Source organism: Trachinotus anak, unplaced genomic scaffold, assembly GCF_046630095.1.
Source record: "Trachinotus anak isolate AG129_WGS33_773 ecotype Australia unplaced genomic scaffold, CSIRO_AGI_Tana_v1 ptg000013l, whole genome shotgun sequence".
NCBI lineage: Eukaryota > Metazoa > Chordata > Actinopteri > Carangiformes > Carangidae > Trachinotus > Trachinotus anak.
In genome coordinates this window covers 30,000,694-30,025,640 of record NW_027273864.1, presented here as the reverse complement: position 1 = coordinate 30,025,640, position 24,947 = coordinate 30,000,694, and the positions used below count along the sequence as shown (strand labels likewise).

At 42.2% G+C, this 24,947-nt stretch overlaps 1 protein-coding gene across 2 annotated transcripts; it reads left to right on the top strand.

Moving 5' to 3' along the window:
* The first annotated feature begins 3,802 nt into the window (after positions 1-3,802).
* On the top strand, positions 3,803-24,675 carry ywhaba (tyrosine 3-monooxygenase/tryptophan 5-monooxygenase activation protein, beta polypeptide a). Of its 2 annotated transcripts, XM_071493175.1 has the most exons (8): positions 3,850-3,944; positions 7,954-8,048; positions 10,951-11,111; positions 13,572-13,712; positions 17,875-17,998; positions 19,640-19,803; positions 20,115-20,210; positions 22,057-22,723. In XM_071493175.1, the coding sequence occupies exons 3-8, from the start codon at positions 10,959-10,961 to the stop codon at positions 22,111-22,113; spliced, it is 735 nt and encodes a 244-aa protein (XP_071349276.1). In that variant the 5' UTR covers positions 3,850-3,944; positions 7,954-8,048; positions 10,951-10,958; the 3' UTR covers positions 22,114-22,723. The 2 variants fall into 2 exon arrangements, with proteins under 2 accessions (XP_071349275.1, XP_071349276.1); XM_071493174.1 differs by lacking the exon at positions 7,954-8,048 and having other exon boundaries at positions 3,803-3,944; positions 22,057-24,675.
* The last annotated feature ends 272 nt before the right edge of the window (positions 24,676-24,947 follow it).

Sequence of the window (24,947 nt, the reverse complement as noted above, 5' to 3'; positions counted from 1 at the left end):
TTATTCATGTCAGTGATGGCTGCTGGAGCAACAAACATCTAAAGGCCTCATCAGTGGGGGGTCTGGTGTCAGTTTAGGGTCCTTGATGTGGAAAACCACCGAGCTGCAGCATCATGCGTGTTACACGTGAACAGTGAGACGAGAACTGTGCTGCGAGTCTCCTCTAAAGTTAAAACTAAAGTTATGCTCTGGTTGAATTTATGATTCATCCTGAAACTTTCACTGGCAAAATATCAACAGCTGTGACAGCAGGAAGTTCAGTTTGAAATAGACTATTGATGAATGAATTTCTCCAAAATGGAACATGTTGAGATTAAACACTTCCTGCGGAGGATGGTGACGATCTAAATTTAAAACTCTTCTGGGTCACAGTGAACTGGTTAAGCTGTCGGAGGAATGACAACCAGAACACGGATTTAGCATCTGCAGGTTTTTGACAAAAGGACACATCTAGAGTCACAGTTTATTTTCTGAACGTTTTTCGAGTCATGTTGAAGAAAAATAGCACTGATGCAAATGAAGTCAGTTGGGGGGGGGGGGGGGGGGGGGGCGGGGCGGGGGGGGCAGTATTATTTAATTAACTAGTGATAAAAACCAAAAGAACATACTGTATATTGATATATGAACATTATGATCTGATATGAATACGTTTTTCTTTTTTCTGTCTGTGCATGTTGGCTGTGTGAATGATAGATAGATAGATAGATAGATAGATAGATAGATAGATAGATAGATAGATAGATAGATAGATGGACACTGAAACAGTTTTGAACTTTAAAAGCCACCTCAGGCTGCACCACATTAAAACTACAGTCTTTACTTCCATCTAGTGGTGAGTGCAGTGCTGTGCAGCACATCACCCTCAGAGAAACAGCTGAGTCTCCTCAGAATGGTTTAACCTGTCTCACATTTATTTCTGCTTCCTCCTGTTTTGTTTTTGTTCTCTGCATATCATGACAATAGAAATAAAGAGGCAAACACACCTCTCATTCCTTCAGTGGATGAAACACAGTGACAAGAAAATATAATGACAAGTCACTTTAGTCTGATTATTCAGTTAAACTGTCTTTTGTCCTTCTATCCAGTTTTTTTTAAGAACTGTGAGGTTTACACTGTCTGTAGAGGCGTTCCTGGAAGTAATTAAAACTCAGTATGACAGAAATCCTGCATTCAGACAGACAGACAGGTAGATGGACCGTGATTGGCTGGGTCCAGATGTAGGTGAAACCAGCTTTGTGAAAGTTCACACTTCACAAGAACTCAAAGTTCAGTTTACACAGATTAAAATCAACTAGTTCAAGTTTCATACTTTTGCCACTTCACAAACTAAATGTGTACAACTGGAGAATCACAGAGAATACGTTAAAGGCCCAGACCAGCCTTTAGTGTTAGTGTTTAAAATTCATTGTCCATGTGGCTGACATTCAGATTTGTTTTTCCAGACACAATTTGCATTTTTTTTTTTCCGTTGGAATCTGAACTGATTTGTTCTTAATATGATGTTTAAATCACCAGCACTAGACACTGGACGTGTGCCGGTGTCGTAAATCCTCAGGTGTTGCCGTAAAATATTTTTTGGAGGTTGGAAAACATCTTTTTGGTGCATTACAACCAACCTCAGGTGTGTGAACTCTCGCTCACCTTCACGTTTGTTAGCTGTAAACAGAAATGTTCAGTGCACCGTTCACCAAAAGTGCATTCATGCACATCAATGGTGAAAACAGCTTTGCAGTGTCAAACTGCGCACATATTCCAGTCTGCACAGTCAGTGTCAAACACTCAGCTGAAGTTAGTCGTCTTGTGTCTCAGACCAAAAGTGACCAAGTGAAATTCACTCTAGAAACCGCGCAGACAGGAAATGGTGTAGGTTGCGTAATCTGCCTGAGCTAGCATGACTAGCATGTTAGCAAGTTGTTGATTAAACATCGAACACTTCACTGTCATAAAACTCCATACGCTGTGCAACAAAGATATAACTGTGTCATTCATGAACTATTTGTTCAGAGGAGCAAATCTTCTGGTGAACAAACTGAATCACTTCCTGAAAGGATCCGTTCATTTCCCCGTTGGGTCAGTGTATCATTAACCTGAATCACTCTCTCAGGGAGCCGCGACACAGACAAAGATTCGTCTGCAGGATTGTTCCAGTCTGGGTGGGTCCTTCAAGGATCCTGAGGGGAAATTACTTCACCACATTTTTTTGTCCCTTGTTAGTTTTGTATCTGTTTGTAGTTTCTATGTGTTGCTTTTTGTTTCTTTGTAGTTATTGTGTGTTTCTCTGTGATGGTTTTTGCATCTTTGTAGTTGTGTTGTGTCTCTAGGCCCTTTCAGTCATCCATTCATGCTCACACACACACACACACACACACAGACACACACACACACACACACACACACACAGATTGGAGTACACACATTAACTAACATTTACACACCTTTACTTCCAATCACACCAAATAACAGCAATCAGTTACAGTTCAGTGACACTTAGACATTTCGCTTTCTATCAGTAACTTACTGACTGATTTATTTATTTACTGATTGATTGATTGATTGATTGATTTTCTGATTGCTTTCTCACTGTAGTTGCCTGGTGCTGTGTTACTTTCACTCAACCAACCTCTGAACACTGGTTGATTGTTCTGTTTTTCTTGCTTGATTAATGCATTAATGAATTAACTCCTTGACAATATTTTACTGGTTTCTATAGCTTTCTTGATTGATTGATTAATTATGCGAGCAAACAAATGTTCATTGATTAATCTGATGAATGAATAAATGAATCCGCTGGTGTCGTACAGGGCTGAGGGACTGACAGACTGGTTAACCGGCTCGGTGTATTGAATGAGTTCAGCTCAGTTTATTCCAGTTCTGTTGAGCTCTACTGATTTAGAACAAACTGAACTGCAGAAGACAGAAGATTAAAATTTCTAAATATCATCTTGTTACAGAACAAAGTAAACTCAATTTACAGCAATCGTTAATTTAGATCATGTTTTTAGTTTTTAGTTTTAGACCGCATCCAAAATAACTCCCTATGTACAACATCATTCACTGTGATTTCCACCATTTTACTGAGGTGTCAGGATTCGGAGTTAAAGTGGTCTCCGTGGCAGGTGCAGTACTTTTTTACAAAATGCAAAGTGGTGCATTGGATAAATGTGAAGATCACAGACTCAGCTGTAACCGTACATCACGAGCACAACAGTCCCATTACAGACAATCTGCTGTTACAAGGTAAATTAAGTAAGTGAACACATTTTTAATGCTTTTTTATGCTATAAATAATAATAATAATCAAATGTATTAATTATTACTTGAATATAAAGACTGGGGTGAAATCCAAGTTCTGGAATTGTGATGTGAGTGTAACAATAAATTAAACTGTGAGCTATTTGATTTTCTTTCTGGGCGGATCTCGCCCATGCACCGCAGCTTACTGCGGAGTGTTTATCAGGAGCAGTGAAACTGAGCAACAGATTTCATACACAGCCTGTTGCCATGTCTGCTGGTGTCTTTTAACCATAAAATCGGTTGTTTTGTCGATGAAGGGCTGTGCTGCAGTGGCGGGGCTGCGGGGAGAAGCGGACCTGTCTGTCAGAAATCAGTGTGGCCCACACTGAGCCGTGTCAGCTGACACGATGGTGAACTCAGATACGACAACTGCCTCATGGAGACAGTTGCCACGGAAACCGGCGCACGTCATCCTGTTGCGGTTGCCATGGTCCTCCTGACGTCAAAGCCCCTCGCAAGATGCTTAGGAAACCCCCTGGCGCGGTCGCCATGGATACTGGCGGGGGGAGGGGTGGGGTTTAGAGGAAGCGGAAGTGTCAGAGCAGGCGGAAGTGGTACTGCCCTGAATACCCTGAGCAGCGAGCGGAGGACGGCTTGATAAACTCCCATCGTTCAGAGAATAAAATCGGGATTCCAAGTACGCTCTAAATGTGAGTTCACCTGCATATCACTCGATTATTGACATATATACGGGATAAGGAGAGTGTTACGGGGGGAACAGCAGCCCCAGCGGTGGCCCCATTCGCTGCATCTGCGGCGGAAGGTGCCTATTGTGGTTTGGGGCTGGGTGCGAGGATTTAGGCCGAGACTTTTGGCCAAATAGCGAGAAATAACCCACAAATTATCCAGCATGAAGTTGTCTGTGCTCTTCGTGCTGTCGAATGTGTTTCAAATCGTTGATTTATCTTTTGTTTTTTAAGCCCAGGCTGCGGTCCGTGCCATGCGTGGTGCGCGGTGCCCGTGTAGGGAGGGAGAAGCGATACCCAAGTTTGGCCATTTTGACAGCTTAGCAGCAGCGGCAGCGGCAGCCGTGCCCCGGCCGTCGTGAGAGCAACCGGGACGTTTTAGCCGCAAGTGCTAACTACACTGCGCGGTGGATAACGTAAAGCAAGCACCGAGTTACTAGGTATCACAGGGCAATGGACATATCTGACCTCACTGTCCGCAGAACAACGAAATTGTCGATGTCTTGGCTGAGCACCGTCATGGCGTAGTGAAACGATATGGAAGCTAACACACCCTCCCTGTTACCCGGGAGTTTCCCCGCAAAGGCGATTTCAATTTTAGAAACGCTGTCTTCCGAAAATATCAAACGTCTACGGGCAGCAGTGAAACGGGACAGTCGCTGTATTTCAGCATGTAGCCGGCTCAGCTAACGGCTCGGACTCGGCACATATCATTTCGCCATTCAGACTGAACTGGGTCAGATCCTGTTAGCGGCTAAGCTAAAGCCAACGGCCGTGCCGTGACGTTCCGTTAGCATGCTAGCTAGCTGGCGGTAATCTATCTCTCCATCTTAAAATTCCGCAGGGGAATGCGACAAGGAGGGCGTAGCTGCTAGCTGGCCGACGGAGCGCCACAGCCTCAACGTGCCTGGCCCGCCGGGGGCTGCTGGGAGGCGCCGGCGTTGAAACGTTGACGGGGGAGATATTTAAAAGCCGTTTACTGCATCTCGCTCTGCTGTTGAAGATGGTGTTCCCCATTTTTCTCGGTGCGCATTAGCCTGATAACCTCACTAGTGAGCTGGATGATTGGATAACATCAGCGCGGCTAGCGTTGGGTCTGTTGGTGCCGTGCCAAATGATGGTAGCCGACCGAGGGGGCCGAGTTGGATCAATTTTTACCGATGTGCGGGTCAGGGCAGCGGTTAACTAACGCCTCATCAGTGCGCTCGTAACCGCGATAGGCGGCATTTCACCTCCTGCTAGGTGCTAACTCGGGGACGCTGAAATGAAACGGGTTAGCCTGCGAGGTGTTAATGCCACATGTGGCCCGAAGATTCATTTTCTCTTTATTCATAAAGCCTCACATTTGCCTGGTATTCAGACTGCACTGTACTGATCTGCATCTGAAATGTATCGGACTGGATAAAAGCCTGTGAGTGGGGAAATCACCACCCACGCTAGAAGATGTCAATAATAAGATGTGATTTTTGTATAGAAATTAAATTGTATATATACATACATGAATAAAAAGGCCGTACAATTTAAAGTATAGCTTAGCCCAATTTGCCAGTAAGTATAAGCCATAAAATGACAGCTACCCTTTTGTTATGAAATAAAACATTTTTTTTGTGTGGTTTAAACAAGCACCAACACTTATGTCTCCTTAAAAGTCTGTCTAAGCACTTGTACTGCAGTACTGTACACACGTTTATGTATGTACAGTACTGCATTTCTTTAAAAGGGGTACACTTTGTTTTGCACTTAATGCAGTGCGCTTTGGATAAGTGTAATGTGTCTTAACATGTTAAAAGTTAACGTGAGGTGGATTTTGGCAACAGTGAGTAAACTACCTTCTACCAGTATTTTACATTTTCATAAGATAATGTGAAGTAGACATTTTTAAATTGTTTTATCCAGCCCAGGCTGGATATTTAGTTTAGCCCCTTTCAAAACACAATTACAAAGTGCTCTAGAGTAAAAACAAAATAAAAGGAATAAAATTAATCAAAAAAAATGGGAAGAAATGGAAAATTGGCAAATTATGAAATTTTTGCTTGAGAAGTTACTTAAATGATTGTTGTTTATTGTTGTTTAATTGATTATTTGACTAATGTACATTTTAAATTAGATGCAGAGGTACTGGTAAAACCCCCCTCACCCTCAGATAAAGAACTCTGACCTTGTAGTGATGCTGATGTCGGCTGTTTGGCCAATACTGAACAACTAGATCCATACGGCAACCTTAAACTGAATTTTAAGGTTTCTTCTCAGTGAGCATCCTGATAATGGAGGAAATGGGTTTCTGTATTTATGATCCCATACACTAATGGGCTTACCATTTTGTTTTTTTGGTAAACTAATGGAACTGCACTCAATATTTAGTCTTTGAAACAGCTCTGGGATTGTGCCATGGGTGCGCCACCCGCTGAGAGGCTATTAATTACTCTGCAGACCATAGGAAGTGCATGAGAGTGGCAGCAGGATCAAACTTTGTGAATAACAAAGTTTTGTCCCCTAACTTCTTCTCACTTTTCCAGTCTTTTGTTAAATAATTATTAATCTTAAACTGAGGAAATGTGGTTAAATTCAAAGTTACAGTAATAATGGTAATGTTGTTCTATAGCCTTTTGCTTGTGAAAGCACACACATTAAGAAGTAACCATCCCACTTATACTCATTATTAGGCAGCTATAAAATATTTAATACTTGCCTCAGGTCAAAGAGGTTTTATTGAGGTTTTATTATCACACTTATCAGACATGTTTTTCTAACATTTGGATGATGGATGATAAACATGAGATTTTGTTTGTTGAATTCATCCTTATAGAAATGTCACTCAATTCTTTAGTCTTTTCCTTATGTCTTTTTAAAGCTTTGTTAAATTTTGTAATAATTCAATGACTTTATTTTTATGGCACACAGAGGAATCTCAATCAGTAATAAAATAATGATGATTTCGTTATTAATTTTATCATCTAGTTATTCTGTTTTTGTCAAAATACATTGCAGAGCTGGAATTTTTTTGTGTTTTATTTCCTGACACTGAATTGGATTTAATTTATTTTTTTAGATAAAGAATAAAAAGAACAAATTTAAGAACAAATTCCAGTTGATTTTAAAATTGAAATTGTATAAATATTGTTGGCTTGTAAAAACAAGGAGGGGATGGTAAGGATAAAATCTCTCATCACCAAATTAATTAGGGCTGAATAATTAATCGGAACAGTATCAAAATGTGATAAAGGTAAAATGTGTCTCAGTAGACCATAAATGGACACTGTGGTGCTACAGAGACGCCCCGGCCCACAAATCATATTCTCCAGATGTAAGGGAACATGTTTGTGTGGTTCAACAAAAATCACATTAACATTGTTTTTTATATTTTTTTTCTGTAAAAATGTTATGCGAAAGTGTTCATAACTGACCTTGTGAATCATATCACAATTGTGATATCTGTCAAAAATAATTGCAATATGATTTTGTAGTAATTATTTGGGGGTTTTTTGTTTGTTTTTTTGCATATCGTGCAGCCCTAATATTTAGTAAATTAGTTACTGAATACAAATATCTGGCAGGTACCTCATTGCACAGATGCAAAGTTCAAACAAAAATCTAACACTGCTGTAAAGAGATGTTAAAGAAGTCCGAGCTACCGTGGTGTAAACAGTGTGACAAAACCATCATCTAACAGTTGTAGCAATCATTGTCATTGTGCCAAACCCCAGTGTGACAAGTGGTTTTAGGGCTGACGGTGATAATTGATTTATTGATTATCAGTGGAGTTCTGCAGTCATCTAACACCATGAATGAAATGGAGAATATCAAAACCGCAACTGAACAACATTCGAGTGTCATGATGACTAATTGCTGAGTAATGTGAAGTACACCACTGAGTGGGAGAGGGTGTTTGTGGCCTCGGTGGCAGTGAGGTAAACTTCATGACCGGAGTTTGATACAGAGTTTAACCTACACCTGTTGTCACTTTTAATTTTAGATTAAAATACACCTGTATCCAGCCACAGCTGACCTAATCAAGATAAAGAAACATCGCACACAAAACGGAGGCAAGGTTATTGAAAAGAGATAGAGGTAAAAGACACTGTGAAAACTGCTACTGACAGGAGCTTTACCAGTTGAACTTTGATGCAGATTGGGCAGAAAAAGCCTTTGTCTGTGATACAGAAGTACTTGATACCTCATCTCATGTCTGCAACAAGGCATGTGGTAAATTTTAAAACACACTAGAAAGAAGATCTCTGATCTCAGAACGAAAAGTGGAGATTTTTGACCACTGTGCTTAAGCTGAACACTCTACCAGAGCTGCAACAATTGGTCAATCAACAGAAAATGTATCTGCAACTAATTTGATAACTGACTCATAATTAAGTCATTTTCAAGCAAAAGTGCATTGCTGTGCACTGGATATCTTTGGATTTTTGACTAGCTGGGACAAATGATATTTTTGAGGACATCACAGATTGGACCGATTAATTGAGAAAATATTTTTCGACTAACTGCTAATAAAATTAACTGCAGCTCTACACTGCACCTCAGCATGAAGCCTAGTCCTGGCATGTCACGCTTTGGTGATGCTGCTTGTGAGAGTAGAGACATGAACGAGTGCAATAAAACAGAATTCCTCGAGTAAAACTCTGACTTAGGAGATTTATTTTCCAGCAAGAGAACAACTCAAACGCCAAATCCACACAGGAATGGCTTAAAATAAATATTAATGTCCTGGATTGGTTACAGTCAACCTCAGCCCGATCCAAATGCTGTTCAGAGAGAAGAATAAAGAACAAGAGAAGCAATGAGGAGTGTCCTGATCTGAAATGCTGAGAAAGACATTTCCAGAATACTGTAACTCTGCCAAAGGTACTTTTACTAAATTACTTGAGGGATCAAATACTTAAACAATTAGTGGTTTTGTCTCATAAATCATATTTGTCAACAAAACATATATAACTTATGATTTCGTTCCTGTGAAATGAAACGGTAAAAAGTCCATTTTTATTATTTCAATTGATCAATCTTTTTCATCTCTCACCAAGTGATAGGATTTTAAAAAAGGCTTGGTTTCATTATTGATTTTTCATGCTCATTGTAACTGCTCACAACTCAGTGTCTGTGGCAGCTCAACATTAAATAACTTGGATCAGACTGGAGTTCATGTTGTAATATCTGCCACTAAAACCCCCCAGAATAAAATCCACATACTTAAATAAGCTTTGGTTGAAGATTTAACTGATACAGAAATAAAGATATGAAGTGATAATACTTTATTGTTGTGGTATTTATCATAGCTTCTTTTGCCTATTGTAGGGAAAGCTCATCCTCTCCCCCCTGCTTCCACAGGGAGGTCAGAGGTCAGATAAGCTTTCAGCTTACTTAAACACAATAGAGTGATGTTTGAGTTTCCCTGAGGTGGAACGGTGGTAACTGGGCAAAGCATCCAGAACGGAAAGTTACCAAACCTGTTAGTGTGCAGATATGAGGGTGAAACTGGTTTCACTCTGAGTTTATGAACATTTTACTGCTTATATGATAGTGTGTTGGTTTATTCTTCAACAGCTTTTAATGAAAAAACTAAGTATTTACAAGTTGTTCAAGTGATTTAGATGTGCAGATGCAGACGCCCGAAGCTGGTCACAGTAACTTTGGAGGGTTTACAGTGTGATGTGTGGATATAAAGGAGATGAGATGAGGCTGTGGCCTACTTAGACCTACAGATTCATCTGGAGAGCAGAAAGCCCTGAGGATGAAATAACTGGGAGCAGCCATTTCATTGGAATTGAAAGGGTTTTTGACATTTTATGAAGAGCTGTTATGTCTCTGCTGGTATATTTTATGTGGTGCGTTTTTGGCTGGATCACAACAGCAGGGCCGGCCCTAAACTCACGAGTGTCCATGACTGAGTGAGTGACGAGCTGTGTCGTAGACTGCGAAGGCCAAGCTGAAATGAGACGGAGGATTTTCGTTTCACGTCACCAGCTGTACCGCCTTTACCATTGTGTTGCAAAGCGGGGCTCCTGTCACCTTGACAACCTTGACAACTTCGTTTTTTCACAAAAACTTGAGGTTTTAAGGCCCTTGGTTTTACTATTGTACCATTATCTGTTGAACAGAGCTGAAACCCAGTACTTAGATTTAAAAGTGTAAGCCTCAGGCTTCCTTGTTGAAGTTGTTTGCTGCCATATTATTTTCATTACCGGCAATGAATCTTGGGATGGGTTGGTCATGAAGGATCCACCCGTTGGAGCCTTCATTGCCCAGGAAAAGGACACACTGTGACGCCCAAATCATATTCTCCAGCTGTAAGGGAGCCTATTTGTTTGGAACAAGAAACAAAAATCACATCATTTAAAATTTTTACTAATTGAAAATTAAATGCATCAATGATCATTCCAACTGAAATCGTGACCACAATCGAGAGATATATGTAGTCCAGCCCTCTTTACCTTGTTTAATGAGGTGAGCCTCCGGGATTTGGACGTATGACTCTGCTTCACTGCAGCTTCCGAGCAGCCGGGAAACCAGAACAGCTGAGTGACTGCCTGTAATGAGAGGCGTAGCCATTAGTCCAATATTCGTACCCATACACGGTCCAGTCATACATGAAGTTTGTTTTAATGTGATAATAGGATCCATTCAGTTTATTAATTAGCCTTTATCAAAGCGGTGCTTGTGGTTTGATTATGGAACAAGTATCTTTATACGAGTGTTACAGCTTTTAGAAAGGGATACTGGCAGTTTCTGTCTCAGGCCAATGGTGATTCCTTCCTGTTATTTATTTCCCTCCTTCACCATGCTCTACTTATTTCATGGGCCCAAAGATCTCACACACCCATACCCACTTGTTTTTCTATCGTTGCCTTTGCCGTTGCCTCTCTTCTCTGTCCAAGCCTGTCTTCCTTTTTTTGCCTGTCCCAGCTGGTGGATAGAAAGTCTAAACACTGATTCTGTCCTCTGTCCCCTGTTCTCCTCCTTGCAGCCTAAAAGATGGATAAGAACGATCTGGTGCAGAAAGCCAAGCTGGCAGAGCAGGCCGAGCGCTACGACGACATGGCGGCTGCCATGAAGGCCGTGACGGAGCAGGGCCTGGAGCTCAGCAACGAGGAGCGCAACCTGCTCTCTGTCGCCTACAAGAACGTGGTATGGCATCAACCTAACAGCTCAGACGTTTCTTGTGATTCTTATATAAAATAAATATGTCAAGGCTCGGGGTGTAGCTCATGATTTAGTTCAAATTGAAATCTATATCTGGTTGATTAACATTGAAATAACATCTGAATAAATACCTTGGTTCTTCACAAACCCTGATCATGAAAGAAATCCTGATTCATGCTGTTGTTCAGTTGGCTATTAAGATGCAAAACATTTAGAGGTGGAAATAACAAGGGTTTGATGATTGGATGAATACACCGGCAAAACTCATCAGGGCTGATGAAGCAGGCCTGCTGCTCTGTTGTTAGCATAGCACTGTGCAGGATGGTGTATTTGCAAATTGGTAGTGTTAGAATCTTTTGCAGACACTATGCATTTGCAATAATGGTAAATTTATTTGTTGAGGTCTGCTGTTTGCATCCAGTTTGAAACCAAAATAATCCGATATGGTGTGTGGGCAATGTGTGCAGCACACACACCTGTACAAATAGGCTGTGGCCAGTTGTTAGACTGACGATGGCCGGCTGGAAAATTTTAACACATCGGCCAACTCCAGCAAGAAACCAAACTGAGTCTATGGAAATGGAAACGATGACAAACAAAGATGACAAGCAGAGTCCATAACAAGCACAAACTGAGACGACTACATCCATATTTATCTGAACATTCCAACTTCAGTAAAGGTTTGTGTAGTTTGTGTAGAGGACGGAGTCCAGAGGAAACTAAGAGGGACCGAAGTTCCTGGTGAAGTTTGGAAATCTGTCTGTCTGGGCTTTCTCTCTCTCTGAGTCACTGCATGTTGTCACAACAAATGTCCTTCGAGGAAATCGACCATTGACTCCATGTGGCTAAAAACAGACAGAAAAAGCGCTCTAGCAGTCAAACTGATGTAGTAGTTCTCTCTGCTGTACTTCACACAGCATGTTGACAGAAAAAAAATTATATTATGATCAATTTTTTAACTTCACCACATGTATTATCACAGGTTTGTATTGGTAAATATTGTGCTACTATATATTATATCGTCAGAGCCATAATAAAACATCTATGGTGCATTTGGAGATAATGATTTAACAGCGATGGCAGCTGGGACCATCTCCCTCTGAAGTTACGGCCTCTGTTCTTTCTCAGAGGACTGCCAGGTTTTTCTTTGGAAACGTTTACTGTGGGCGCTCGGGGAAACAGGACATGATGTGCAGCCTGCAACAGCGGACTGTGCTTTACAGCTCATCACTCATTAAAATGCCAGTTTTGAAAGCAGAGTTGTACTGTTCAGTGTTAGTGCTGTTACAGGATGCTTTTGTAATGACTCTTAGAAAACAACCTGCTTTCACCCACTGTTCTGTATTTACAGCATCTACGTTGACAGCTAAAATGGTCTGAGGTCTTCTCATGGTCTGTGGACACTGTCACTGACTGTGCTGCAATTGCTTTATAGTTTGCTCCATGAAGATTTTATAGTCCAGCTCTGAAGCACAAATTATGTAAGAGCAGCTTCAGGTTTTCCAGCTCTGCTGCTCTATTTATCATCAAGGTTGACTTCATGTTTTTTTCTTTTTTTTTTTTTTTTTTTTTTTTACCAGTCAGTAGTTTTTTGTCGCATGTTTCGGTACTCGCTGTAACACAACCAGGAGAACAGCGAGTCACTGCTGTTGTATGTTAAAATGGGACATACAGTGGTAGGAACAGAAGCCACACTGGTCTCACATGATGTGGAACAGTCACATGTTCTGATGCTGGATGGGTTTGGATTTATCTTTGTTTACAGAATTAATCTTGAATTACAAGATCAGTGACACAGTCATAGATTTAATTTAACTTCAAATTCATATTAGATATTTATTGTGGAAGATTTAAGTTAGGGTTGCAACTAATGACTTTTCATTGTAGATTAATCTGACAATTATTTTCTTAATTAATTGATTAATTGTTTTGTCGATTAAATGCTAGAAAATAGTGAAAAATGTCTGTTAACATTGCTGCCAACTGCTGCTGGACCCATATTCAAATTCCAACCAACATTTTACAAAGAAAAGCATCAGGATAGTTGAATGTTCAGCTTTTTTGTCTTTGAAAATATCAATTAAATGATAATCGATTATCAAAACAGTTGCTAAAGTTATTTAGTAGTTTTATAACTAATTGTTTAATCAACTAGTAGCTGCAGCTGTAATTTAAATGCTTACTTCCCATTGCTTCATTGCTCCACATCATTTCAGCACTGTCATGTTTGGTGTTGTTGAGGTGGAAACAGCCACATTTCCCTCAAGTATTTGTCAAAGTTACAGTTTCTTCCCTGGACATTGTTGATTTGTCTAAAAAATCATGACACTTGTGCAGTTTAAAGAATCTAGTAAAATAATTTTGTCCATAATCAATTTATCCACTAACATATAGAAGATGTGTTTAATCTCAGTCTTAGGTTGACGGTGTTTTTGTTGCCGTCAGGTGGGAGCCCGTCGTTCATCCTGGCGCGTCATCTCCAGCATCGAGCAGAAGACGGAGGGGAACGAGAAGAAACAGCAGATGGCCCGCGATTACCGCGTCAAGATCGAGTCTGAACTCCAAGAAATCTGCCACGACGTGCTGGTAAGGAACAGGACGGGCGAGGGCAGGCAAGGAGCGAGGGGGAGATGGGGGGAGAGAGAGAGAGAGAGGATAAGATGGGTGTGGGGGGGCTGGGTGACGGGCAGGAGGGAATGGGAGGAGTGGGACAGAAGGTATAAAGAGGGAGCAGTGGAGGAAGAGGAGGGAAGAGAGAGCTGATCCCTCCTGGCTGAGGGAGGAACAGTCACATGGTGTTACTCGTGGAGACAGTAATAATGTTGCTCGCAGCAGCACTGGCAGCTGTTGAAAGACTTGTCAAACAAAGCTTTAATTTTCCTCTCAGTTTTTACCCCACTCAGGCATCAGCCTTCATTTTTTTGCTAACTGCAGAGGCAGGAAGGGCAACAAGAAGTCATGAGAAATCGCCTACAGTTGTGTGTGTGTGTGTGTGTGTGTGTGTGTGTGTGTGTGTGTGTGTGTGTACAAAAATCTAAGAATATAAAGTGTGTGTAAACCTCAGTATGTCCTCTAACTCTGGCCTCTGTCAGCTGAGGTGTGTCAGACCGAAAATAATGCTGCATGCTGGCGTGGGCGTGTTGCTACAGGTACAAGTGAGAGTATGAGAAATGATCCAGGAAGTCGGGTTTGTGTAATATCCATGAGTTTGAGAGTTCATCAGAGGACAAACACTGCCCAGTGGTTTATAACAGCATGATGGGAACTTACACCCATAAGATGTTGGTATGATCCGGACAAAGTGGTTGTCTGATGGTCACTTTGTGTCTTTTTTGTGCAACAACACTACAAATGTCTTCCAGGAAATATTGTCTGAAAGTGTTCACCTTTATCCCCATCCTCAAATGATCATTGCATCATTTCTGCTCCTTCTGGGGGGGGGGTGTTAATCATTTGGCCTATAAAGCATCAAAAAACTGTGAAAAATGTTTCCACCATTTCGTAAAGGGCCATAGTGTCAAGGTCAAAGATCTTCAGTTTACCACAGTGTAAAACAAGAAGAGAAGCTAAATTAATCAAATATTTGGCATTTTTGCTTTTAAAAAACCCAACAATCTGATCTTTGATCTAATGGATCAATCAACAAACTGTTGCAGCTCTGAACAGTTTTGCCGTCTAATGTGGTCTGATGACGCGTTGATCTGGCTCAGACGCAGCGGAAGGGCCAACAACATGGCGCCAAAACACTCATCAATCCCCCGTCTGACTGATTAACTGGATATGACTCAGTGTATTTGTTTGCATAAGCTCCACACAGGTTACTACACAACTTCAAGTGTGTCCCTGCAAACTGAAGCATTTTCCCGAAAGTATTTATTTTTGAGACTGACAAAGCCAAGTGTGAGATTGTGTGTTAGACTGTGTGAACACGGATGCTGCTGCTTTAATGCTGCAGCCGGGGATTCTGGGGAAAAATGCAGTGAGGGTGGAGAGGCAGGAAAGTGTTGTGGTGATGTTTTGTAACCAAAAAGCTCCAAGTTCAGTCTCAACAACCACAACTGTGACTCAGAATCAGTTTGTGGTCAGTCTCTGTAGTTCAGAGCATCAGCGAAACAAAGACTGACGTAAAGCTCTGTAGCTGTTCAGAACCTAATACAACCTGAAAGACTCGAGCCCGACTCAGTTAAAGGTCTCACTGATTGTGCTGGTGACACACATTATCTGCAGTTTTTAACAGTTTAGGCCTTTGATGTGACTTAGGCCTCATGAACAACCCCCACACTGTCAGGTCTCGACTAGGTTAGAACGGAAATTGCTCAAGGTCAAAGCAGGCTCCGATTTTCAGCGCCTGAGCAGACTTCTAATAATATCTTCAAGGTCAAACCAGGAGCCTCTGCAGTGATGTGGTGCGGTAGGAATGAAGGGAGGGTAGGACGGGTGGAGACATGCTGTCCTTAAAGCAGCAGGAAACTGGGAAGGCGAAGGCTTTGATGCGTCCACAGCACAGAAAATATGTGGGTGACCTTGACCTAAAAGATGAGACAATCTGATGAGACGAGGAGGAGAGCCAGAATTCTCTACTCTGTTTGTTTTATTTGTCCTGTTTTGAAATGGTTACAAACTGCAGATGTTTTTCTGTTTCTTTATCCCGCTACAAATAAAAAGAGCTTTTCAAAATTAGGTAGATTTATATAAAGCAGGCTTATCTTATAATGGTTGTCATATTTAATAACTGACCTGGTGTGTTGGCAGGAGAGGTGAAGCACACAGCTCTGTGGGTGGGCACTGTGACAGCTGGGACAGAGAAAAGTCTAGAAATAATGTTTGTGATTCAGTTTGATGAGAAGCCCTCAGCACAGGGGCAGGAGACCCCAGTTGGGTCACAAGATGGAGGACAGGTGTGGCTGATAAAAGTAAAATATTTTTATATTGATAAATGTTGTGAGATTTTGTGTAAAATCAGATTTGATAGTTAATGATAAAATAACCAGACGTGAATGTTAGTTTTTGTCTGATCCAGTGAATTAAACAAATAAATCACATTAATGTAATGGTGTCAGTCCTGATCAGCACTGTGTGTACACTGGGTCAGTACAATGGTTCCCAAACTGGGGAGTGTTTTAATCTGACAAGGAGAAAATGAAGAAAATTATAGTTTTTTGTTTCATTTTTGTCCCTGTTCTTGCTAAATGCTAAATACTTTTAACTCTTCAAACTATAAAAATCCTTCAACTCAAATGACCTGATTGTCCAAGACACGTGACGAGGGGTTAGAGGCAGATATTTTAAGGGATTACAAGTCAAAGTGTTGGGAAACCACAGCCAGAGATATTAAAGGGTCAACGACCGCAGTGTAAAAAAAAATGGAAAAAATCTCTCTTGGTGGTTAATACATCGTAGCCTCACTGTTTAAAGCTTCATAACCAAACTCTAGTCTTAAAGATCTTGTTTCGTCATCTCTGGTGACACCTGTGGTGACACATGGGAACGACAGGTATGTAATTATTACAATAATCTTTTTTTTTTTTTCTTTTTGTGAAATACTCCAAATCTGAATGAGATGAAAATAAACTGAGTCTGAGCTCACAAGTCGGCTGCTTAATATTTATCAGTGAGAAGTCAGAACCACAGAGAGGCACAAAGATAACACAGGTTCATTACCAGTGAGAAGAAACACTGATCACATGGATTCAGAGCCTTGAACTTGAATGGCTGTTGGTATGAAATGATTTGTCCAAATAACAGTTGATTATAATTCACATAAATGACCTGTTTATTTGTCCTTTAATGGAGGGCTGCCCTCGTTCTGCTGCAGCGTCAAAAATAATTCTCTCTCCAGCTGGAACAAGGTGAAGAAGCAGTTTTATTTCACAAACATTTTCTCTGCTGCTGTTTGTCAGCCGTACTGTACAGGTTCATTTACAACCAACGACTGGGTAGTTAATCTTAACCTGGTGATTTCGGGTCAGCAGATTAAAACCGACTCCTCTGTGGTTGAAAGGTCTAAATGTAACCACCAGGGAAACAAAGCTGGTCTCAGTGAGGAGATGCTCCGGGGAGAAAGTCAGTCCTCATCACATGATCTGGGTAAAAGCCGCCTTTAAACCCTCAGATGAGAACATCAGCAGAAGGAAGCAGAATGACACACAGGCTGTAAATCAGTGACACCCCATCTGGATCTTTATCAACAATGTGACAGCACAGTGGTTGTAAGGGTGTACAACTGTACCACAGTCTTTGTTTTACAGATGAACATTAATACACATAGACAGCTGGTAAAGATGAAGGTCAGTGTGTTAACCTTACCTGTACCAGTCCATATGGCTCTCTCCAGTGATGGCCCAAACACCCCCACCCTCCGTACCTTTCCACAGAGACTCTGAAGCCCGTCAGTAGCTTCCTCTCTCATTGACAATCACAGCATTGTCGGCGCTGTAGGGGTTCAGGCTGACCGTGCAGGTCACACTGAGCGGTTCTGGTTGGCCGACACCCTCCGCGTCAGTGCCACAGCTCACACTGATGTCCTCACAAAAGAGTCAGAGCTGAATTTGAAGGTGTAGAAGAATGAGGGAGTTTTGGGTGGTTCCTCTGTATGTTGCTGATGGTGTTTGTTCTGGTCACAGGTTTGGTTTTCGTAAAAGCTGCAGCACAAAGACTCATGAAACCATCTGTGGTCAAGTTGTCATGTAACTGATGCACTTACAGGTTTGTGTGTGTTTAAACCCTCCTGGTCATCTGTCTGTTTCAGAATCTGCTCGACAAATTCCTCATTCCTAATGCATCTCAGGCGGAGAGCAAGGTGTTCTACCTCAAAATGAAAGGAGACTACTTCAGATACCTGTCAGAGGTGGCCTCTGGGGACTCAAAGAAGGGTGAGTATCTGTGTTTGAGCCTTTAAAAAAAACTACATTTTCTCATTGTTCTTTCACTCTGATTTTGTCAGGGAAAGAATTGGGGTGTTCTCAGATGAGGAGCAAGTAGATAAAGTTAGAGTATTTATCATCATTTAGGACACAGGATGAGCTTCAGTGCAGCTGGATGGGATTCAGTGTCTCCTTAAAAGCCTGATCCCAGTTTACAGGAGGATTCCTTACACAGTGTGCTAACCAGAACCTAACCAGAGCATCTGTAACGGCTGAAACAAAAGTCAGCTGAACTTGGTACGAGGTTTTTACTGCTGGCACTAAAGTCTGTTATATTGCTCAGAAAAGACAATACAGCCTGTATCAACCATCACCAGTGGTAGACCAGTGTTTAAAGGTGCTGTGTAAAACATTTCAACTATTTTTATTTTATCTGAGGAATTGGTGTAATTACTGCAAACAAAAAAACCATCAGTGAGAAGTTTCTATCTCATGCAGGGTTGAATATGTGGGATAATTAATCAGACTAATTTAAAACAGAAATGCTGCCGCAGCTTTTTCTAACAGATGGTAAAAGAATTAAAAAAGGTTTGAGAAATAATGTTCACGAGTCATAGCAGGTCACTGACAAGGACACTTCAGAACGTCATGTTCAGATCATCAGATACAGATGACAGTAAAAAGCTCCTGTTAATGGGAGACGGACTCATTCAGACTGTTGCCAGGAGACAGTGACCCACAGCGGTTGGTTGCCAGGGTTATCAGTCATCGGATTGGTCATCATGGCAATAAGCTAAAGCAGCCATTGTTTAGGAGGTTGTGACTCGATGGTGACACGGTTAGGACTCAGTCCTCTGTGCTGGGTTTACTGGTGGGAGACGTGCAGGTTTTATACACAGGGTCTCTGCAGGTCTTCAAGTCTTACATCAAACGTAGTTAACCCTGCACAAACCCTGAGCACAGTGACCCTGAAGTCTGACATGGATTTAATGGCTCCAGTCCTGGTCGGTTAATCACTGTGGTCCAGACTGAAGCACTGATGACTGAAGTTCTGTTCAGACGTTCATGATCTACAGGATAAATCCTCGAAGCTGATCTCCTGATCAACAAGGTCCAAGCAGGTGGAGCCTCAGACAAGATGTGATCCAGACATCCATGTTCCCCACCAGATGAACTACGATCACTGTGGTCTCTGCACTTTTCATGTCACAGTATCATCAGAACAAAATGTTAATTTGTTTAGGGCTGAAATTATCAGTTATTTTCATTCTGAGTCTGAGGCTTCAGATGTTGTCTCTCCCACCAAAGGTTTAAAAACCAAACATGTTCACTTTCATATTTGAACTTTTTTTTTTTTTTTTTTTTTACACTTTTGCTTCAACAGTTTGGTTTATAACCAAAAACCTGTAAACCTGCTGACACTTCCTGTTTAAACGTTAATACGTAAACAGTCAGCTCAGCACCGAAGTCCTCTGAGTCTGGTTTCCTGTTGACCACCACAGGTGGGCGGTTGCTGGTTCCTGTTGTCTGAGGACAGTATTCAGTGCAGGTCACAGTGAAGAGGCTCCTCTTGTTGATGTGTCATTGAGACCGATGCTGAGGATCAGTGTGTAGCAGAGTAAGTGATCAGTGGTTCTTTGTGTCGTGCAGATACGGTGGAGAACTCTCAGCAGGCCTACCAGAACGCCTTCGACATCAGCAAGAAGGACATGCAGCCAACACACCCCATCCGGCTGGGCCTGGCCCTCAACTTCTCCGTCTTCTACTACGAAATCCTCAACTCCCCCGAGCAGGCCTGCTCTCTGGCCAAGCAGGTGAGTGCTAACACGTCATACAGGTCACACAGGTCATACAAGTTATAGACAGGTCTCTTAGCTGCTGATCCTGCAGTGGTCTGGGGTCTGACAGAGGACTGTGTTCTGGACACGACTCGAGATACATGAGGCCCCAGAGACCTGAAACCTGAGGCCCGTTTAAAAAGGCCTAGTTCCAATAGGCAGGCGGCATCTGCAGGACCTCATGAGTCGTGATGCAGTGTAAAGGCCGACAACTGCGGCTGTTACATCTGACTGGTTTGTTTTCAGAGGGACGTGCATGAGCAAATCTCTCTGTCTTCTCCCTGCAGGCTTTCGACGAGGCGATCGCCGAGCTCGACACCTTGAACGAGGACTCGTACAAAGACAGCACGCTGATCATGCAGCTACTAAGGGACAACCTCACTGTGAGTTGACACATGACACATTATGACATGTGATGACACGTGATGACATGTGATGACACACGATGACACATTATGACATGTGATGACACACGATGACACACGATGACACATTATGACACGTGATGACACACGATGACACATTATGACATGTGATGACACGTGATGACACATTATGACACGTGATGACACACGATGACACGTTATGACACGTTATGACACATTATGACACATGATGACACGTGATGACATGTGATGACACATGATGACATGTGATGACACACGATGACACGTCTTACACCAGGGCTGAGCTGGAACATCTTCATCCTCTGATCGTAGCGTGAAGTGAAAATGCTGGTGACGTGATTCATGAGACTGCACATTTTATCACTGCAGACACACGACACAACATTACACACAGTCATGGTACAAGTGTGACAGTCAAAACTAAAGAAAACATCAGACAAACGTCCTCATCATCAAACCTGCTTCGTTCATGAACGACAGTGAACTCAGCAGCTGTGCTGCGTCCGTCTTTGTCGTCTTTATCTTGTGTCAACTGGCTGTGTTGACAGAACCAACAAGTTCCACACCCAGTGTCGAACAATCCTCAACCAGAAAAGCTGTTACTTACATCCATATAACTGGTACACCACCACCACTACTACCACTACTACAGCTACTTCATTCTGCTGAACTGGAATAATCAGAGCTCCAACCTAAATCTCTGACCGCTATAAGTTATGTTTAAGAACACACCTGCTTCCTTTTGTCCAAACCAGATGTTTTTAACTAAGCAAGCTGCTGCAGATTTTTCTCCACAATAAACCATATGATTATTTTCATTATTGATTAATCTGTTGTCTGTTAATAGTTTTTTGCATATAAACATGTTTTAAAATTCTCATTCACTCATTCATACCACAGCCAGTCACACTTTAAACTTCTGGTTGTAAAATAATAAAAAAACCAGTCAGTGGTCGATCTCAGCCTCCGGCGTCAGTGAAGAGTGAAGGTTATCAGTGGTGGGCGGAGCCTCACACACCAGTTCTACAACAGTAACAGGACAATAGACTCGACTGTAGCCACAACGTCACATAGCAGACTGAGGAAGCATCATGGCTGCTGAGCTGCAGTCACATCAGCTGCAGTCACATCAGTACACCACTCCTGGGTGTTGATGAGCGTTCTGGGAAATGTAGTGAGAAACTAGAGTGAAAAAAGTATGTGGCCGCAGCACAAACAATAAGAGAGGGAGTGAGACAGATGTCTTCAGGTCAGGTTGTTTCACTCACACACACGAAAGAAAGTAAAACAACATGTTGTGAGTCAGTGCAGAGCTGATGTTGAGCTGTTCCACAGATTCTAACTAACCTGTTTAATTTCATTGTAGTTTAATGTGATTTGAATTATAGGGTAATATTTTAGATTTTTATTTTATTTTCCCATTTCTTTATTAACACTTTACATCTTCCCTCCCCCCACAGAGGGGGCTCCGTGGCTTGGAGCTCATTGACCCTTTTTTTTTTTTTTTCAATATTTTATTTTTCATCAGTCTCAGTAAAGTCTTTAAACAGCTGCGTCTGTAGTTTATAACAAACGTTTGTTAGACCAGGGGAAAAGGTGAAATTGTGGGGGACTATTTTCAGCTGCGGATTAATTTTCTGCTGTACTGAGTATGTGTGGCAGCAGGACTGTGTGTGTGTGTGTGTGTGTGTGTGTGTGTGTGTGTGTGTGTGTAAAGTCACTCCTGGTTGTGCTCAGCTTCTCAGAGGCGATGATAAACGTAACGAGCTCTCATCCTCGTTGATGTCTGACAGATGTCTCTCTCTCTCTCTCTCTCCTGCAGCTGTGGACATCAGAAAACCAGGGAGACGAGGGCGAGACCGGCGACGGAGAGAACTAGAGCACACTTCACTGTTAACCCATCCCCACTCTCTTCCTCTTCCTTTTATCTCTCTTCCTCTTTCTTCTCTTCTTCCTCTCTTCGTACACATAAACAGCCCATTCATTCCCTCGTCCCAGCCTCCCGACTTCCCTTCTGTATAACCAGCAGCATGAATAGTACCTGACCTTCACAGACGAATTTTAAAACCAGAGGGGGGAACGACAGAAACTACTCCATCACCCTAGATCCCTCCCTCCCTCCCTCGATCGTGGCACTCCACGGCCGACCGGAGGCTGAACCCACTGGTCGGTCCAGTCTGACAGCACGAGGGAGGATTTTTATCCCGACCACAAAAAGAATCCATGTTTTTAGACTCCACATTTAATCCTCCTCCTCCTCTTCCTCCTCCATTCCTCCTGCTCCTCCTCCCTCCTTCCTAACATCTCAGTGCATCCTCTCCTCCTCCTCCTCCCCTCCTCCTCTCTCTAGCGAGTTAATGCATTTATATAGTTGTCCATCCATCCCTTCTCTTTTGGCTTTTCTTAGTGTACTGGCGACATGGCTGGTTTTATTCCACTTTAAACAAAACAAGAAAAGGTTATTAAACTGTCCGTTTATTTTCAACAAACACTGTGATGCTCAGTTTTTCCTGCACTCGCCACCACCGTGTTCAGCTGGGAGAGGGTGTGTGTGAGCAGCGGTGCCATTCTGCTGACGTTTATACAGAAGGGTCCTCCTACAAGGCTGTATTGTGACACTGACGAACCCGAAAACTAAAGCGTTTCACCTGCTGTGTAATCAGACGCCCGCTGTCGTTCAGTTGTGTTCACCTGGTTTTATTCACACGACACGTTTCCAGTTCACAGCTAAAAAATCAAACAGCATACATTCCATCCTCATGTGTGAGAGGAGTTCAGACCGAAGGGACCTGGATCCATCAGCCCCTTCACCGTGTTCACTCATCTGCTGTTTGCTTCTCCTCTTTTTTTTGTGTGTGTATCACAAATCAAACTCTCCTCCATTTTTTTTGAAAACTGTAAAATTGTAAAACGTTTTTAGAGCTTCACTGTAAATCTGTCTTTTGGAAAACAAAACGGTTTGTCGATGTTGTTCGTTACCGCCGTCACAGTCGGCTCCTGTTGTACGCTTTGGCTTTTTTTAACCAGGTCATTGTTTTGGTACTCTTCCTCCTCCTCCTCCTCCTCCTCCTCCTCTCTGCCCGTTCACTGCTTGTACTGACACGTCCTGAGTTTCCACTCGCTGCAGAGTGCATGCCTTCGTTTATCACCATGTAGATCTACCACAGGCATCGAGTGGGGAGTTGTTCTGTGTGTGGGCTGATGCTTAGACTCGCTGCTTCCTCGTTTCCAAAGTATGACCTAAGATGATGAGGATTCTTTTTTTAACCTTAATGTATTCAGGGTAGTTTCACAGAGATCAAACAGGCGCCACAGTCTCACCTGCTGGTCACTGAGCAGTTTGGGGTAAGAAGACTTTTCCCATCCAGATTTGATCCTGCCAGTCTGGGAATCGAACCAGCAACCTCCCAGTCCACCCATCCAGCCTTTATGTCACGGCTGCTCACATTCTGTCAGATAACTATTAAACAGAAGTTGATTCTCGGCCGTTTTTCCCCAAATCCAACAATTTGATCTAAAAAAGAAAAGGAAGCGGTGATTTTAAACGTCACGTCTGACACAGTTCGAGCGCGTTGAAGGAGCCAAATCTCCCAGCAGCCGATCAGCCAATCATCTGTTTGTGGAAGTGAGATCACGGTTTCAGGAAACAATCAGCAGCTCACGGTACATTTCCAGGCTCGTTATCAGATCTGACTTTCAGGCCTCTGTCTGGCTTCTCCTGGTCTCAGGGTTCAGGTGCAGCCCCTGCTACCCACACCTGTTCCCAGACTGGTCTCCAGTCAGCCGGCGGAGACAGACCTGACGACCTGTCCTCTCAGTGTCACAATAACCTTGTCATGAACCATCGACATTCCACTCTGTAGGTGTAGAAAAGTCATGTGTCTCAATGTTTTTTTTCTTTTGCTGGGGACAAACGTTTTCATGCACTGACGTTTAAAAGGTTAAAAAAAAAAAAAAAAGATTCCTCCCTGCCGCTCTTTTCTCGTTAGCTGAACAAAAAGGCAGTTTATCAGTTACTCTCTGCTTTCTAAGGAAAAAATGATCCCATGCAGTAGTGAATGTGGCACCGAGCCTGTCTGTATATCTGGTATCTCAAATCATTTTGTTTTTACTGACCAGTATTCTGCTTAAAATAAAAAAGGAAAAAAAATAACCCAAAAAAACAACAACAAAAAAAAAGTTTGCTTCTGTGACGGTTTTATTGCTTAGCGCGCACGTGGTTGTGAACATTTAGACTTTTAGCTTAAGGACACCAATAAAAAGAGAAAATGACAAAAAATAAAACCCCCTCAACACCTTCCCCCCACCCTGGTTATTGACGTAATACTAGATTTGTGTATGTCTTTAAAAAAATCCAACTCTAGTTTCACCTTACATGTTATAAACAGGACAAAATGTAAAAGACGATTTAAAGTGAAATAAAGGTTTTATCAGTTCTGAATCAGCCCTGTTCTGTTTCCAGTCAATGAAGCATGTTTCTGGTTTTATACTGTGCTCTCTGGGTGAAGACGGGCGGCGGGAAAACACAAAGCACACACGTGAGGTGTTGATGGGTTCACATTCCCTGAGTTCATGGACAGGTGTAGCCTGTGTTTAAAGGTGAGGGGGTTTCCCCTCCTGTCAGTCAGCTGCGACATTTATCACAAACATGCAAATTGTTCAGCAGGACGACAGGAGACCGAGGGTCCAGTTTCAAAACTGTTGTACGCAAAT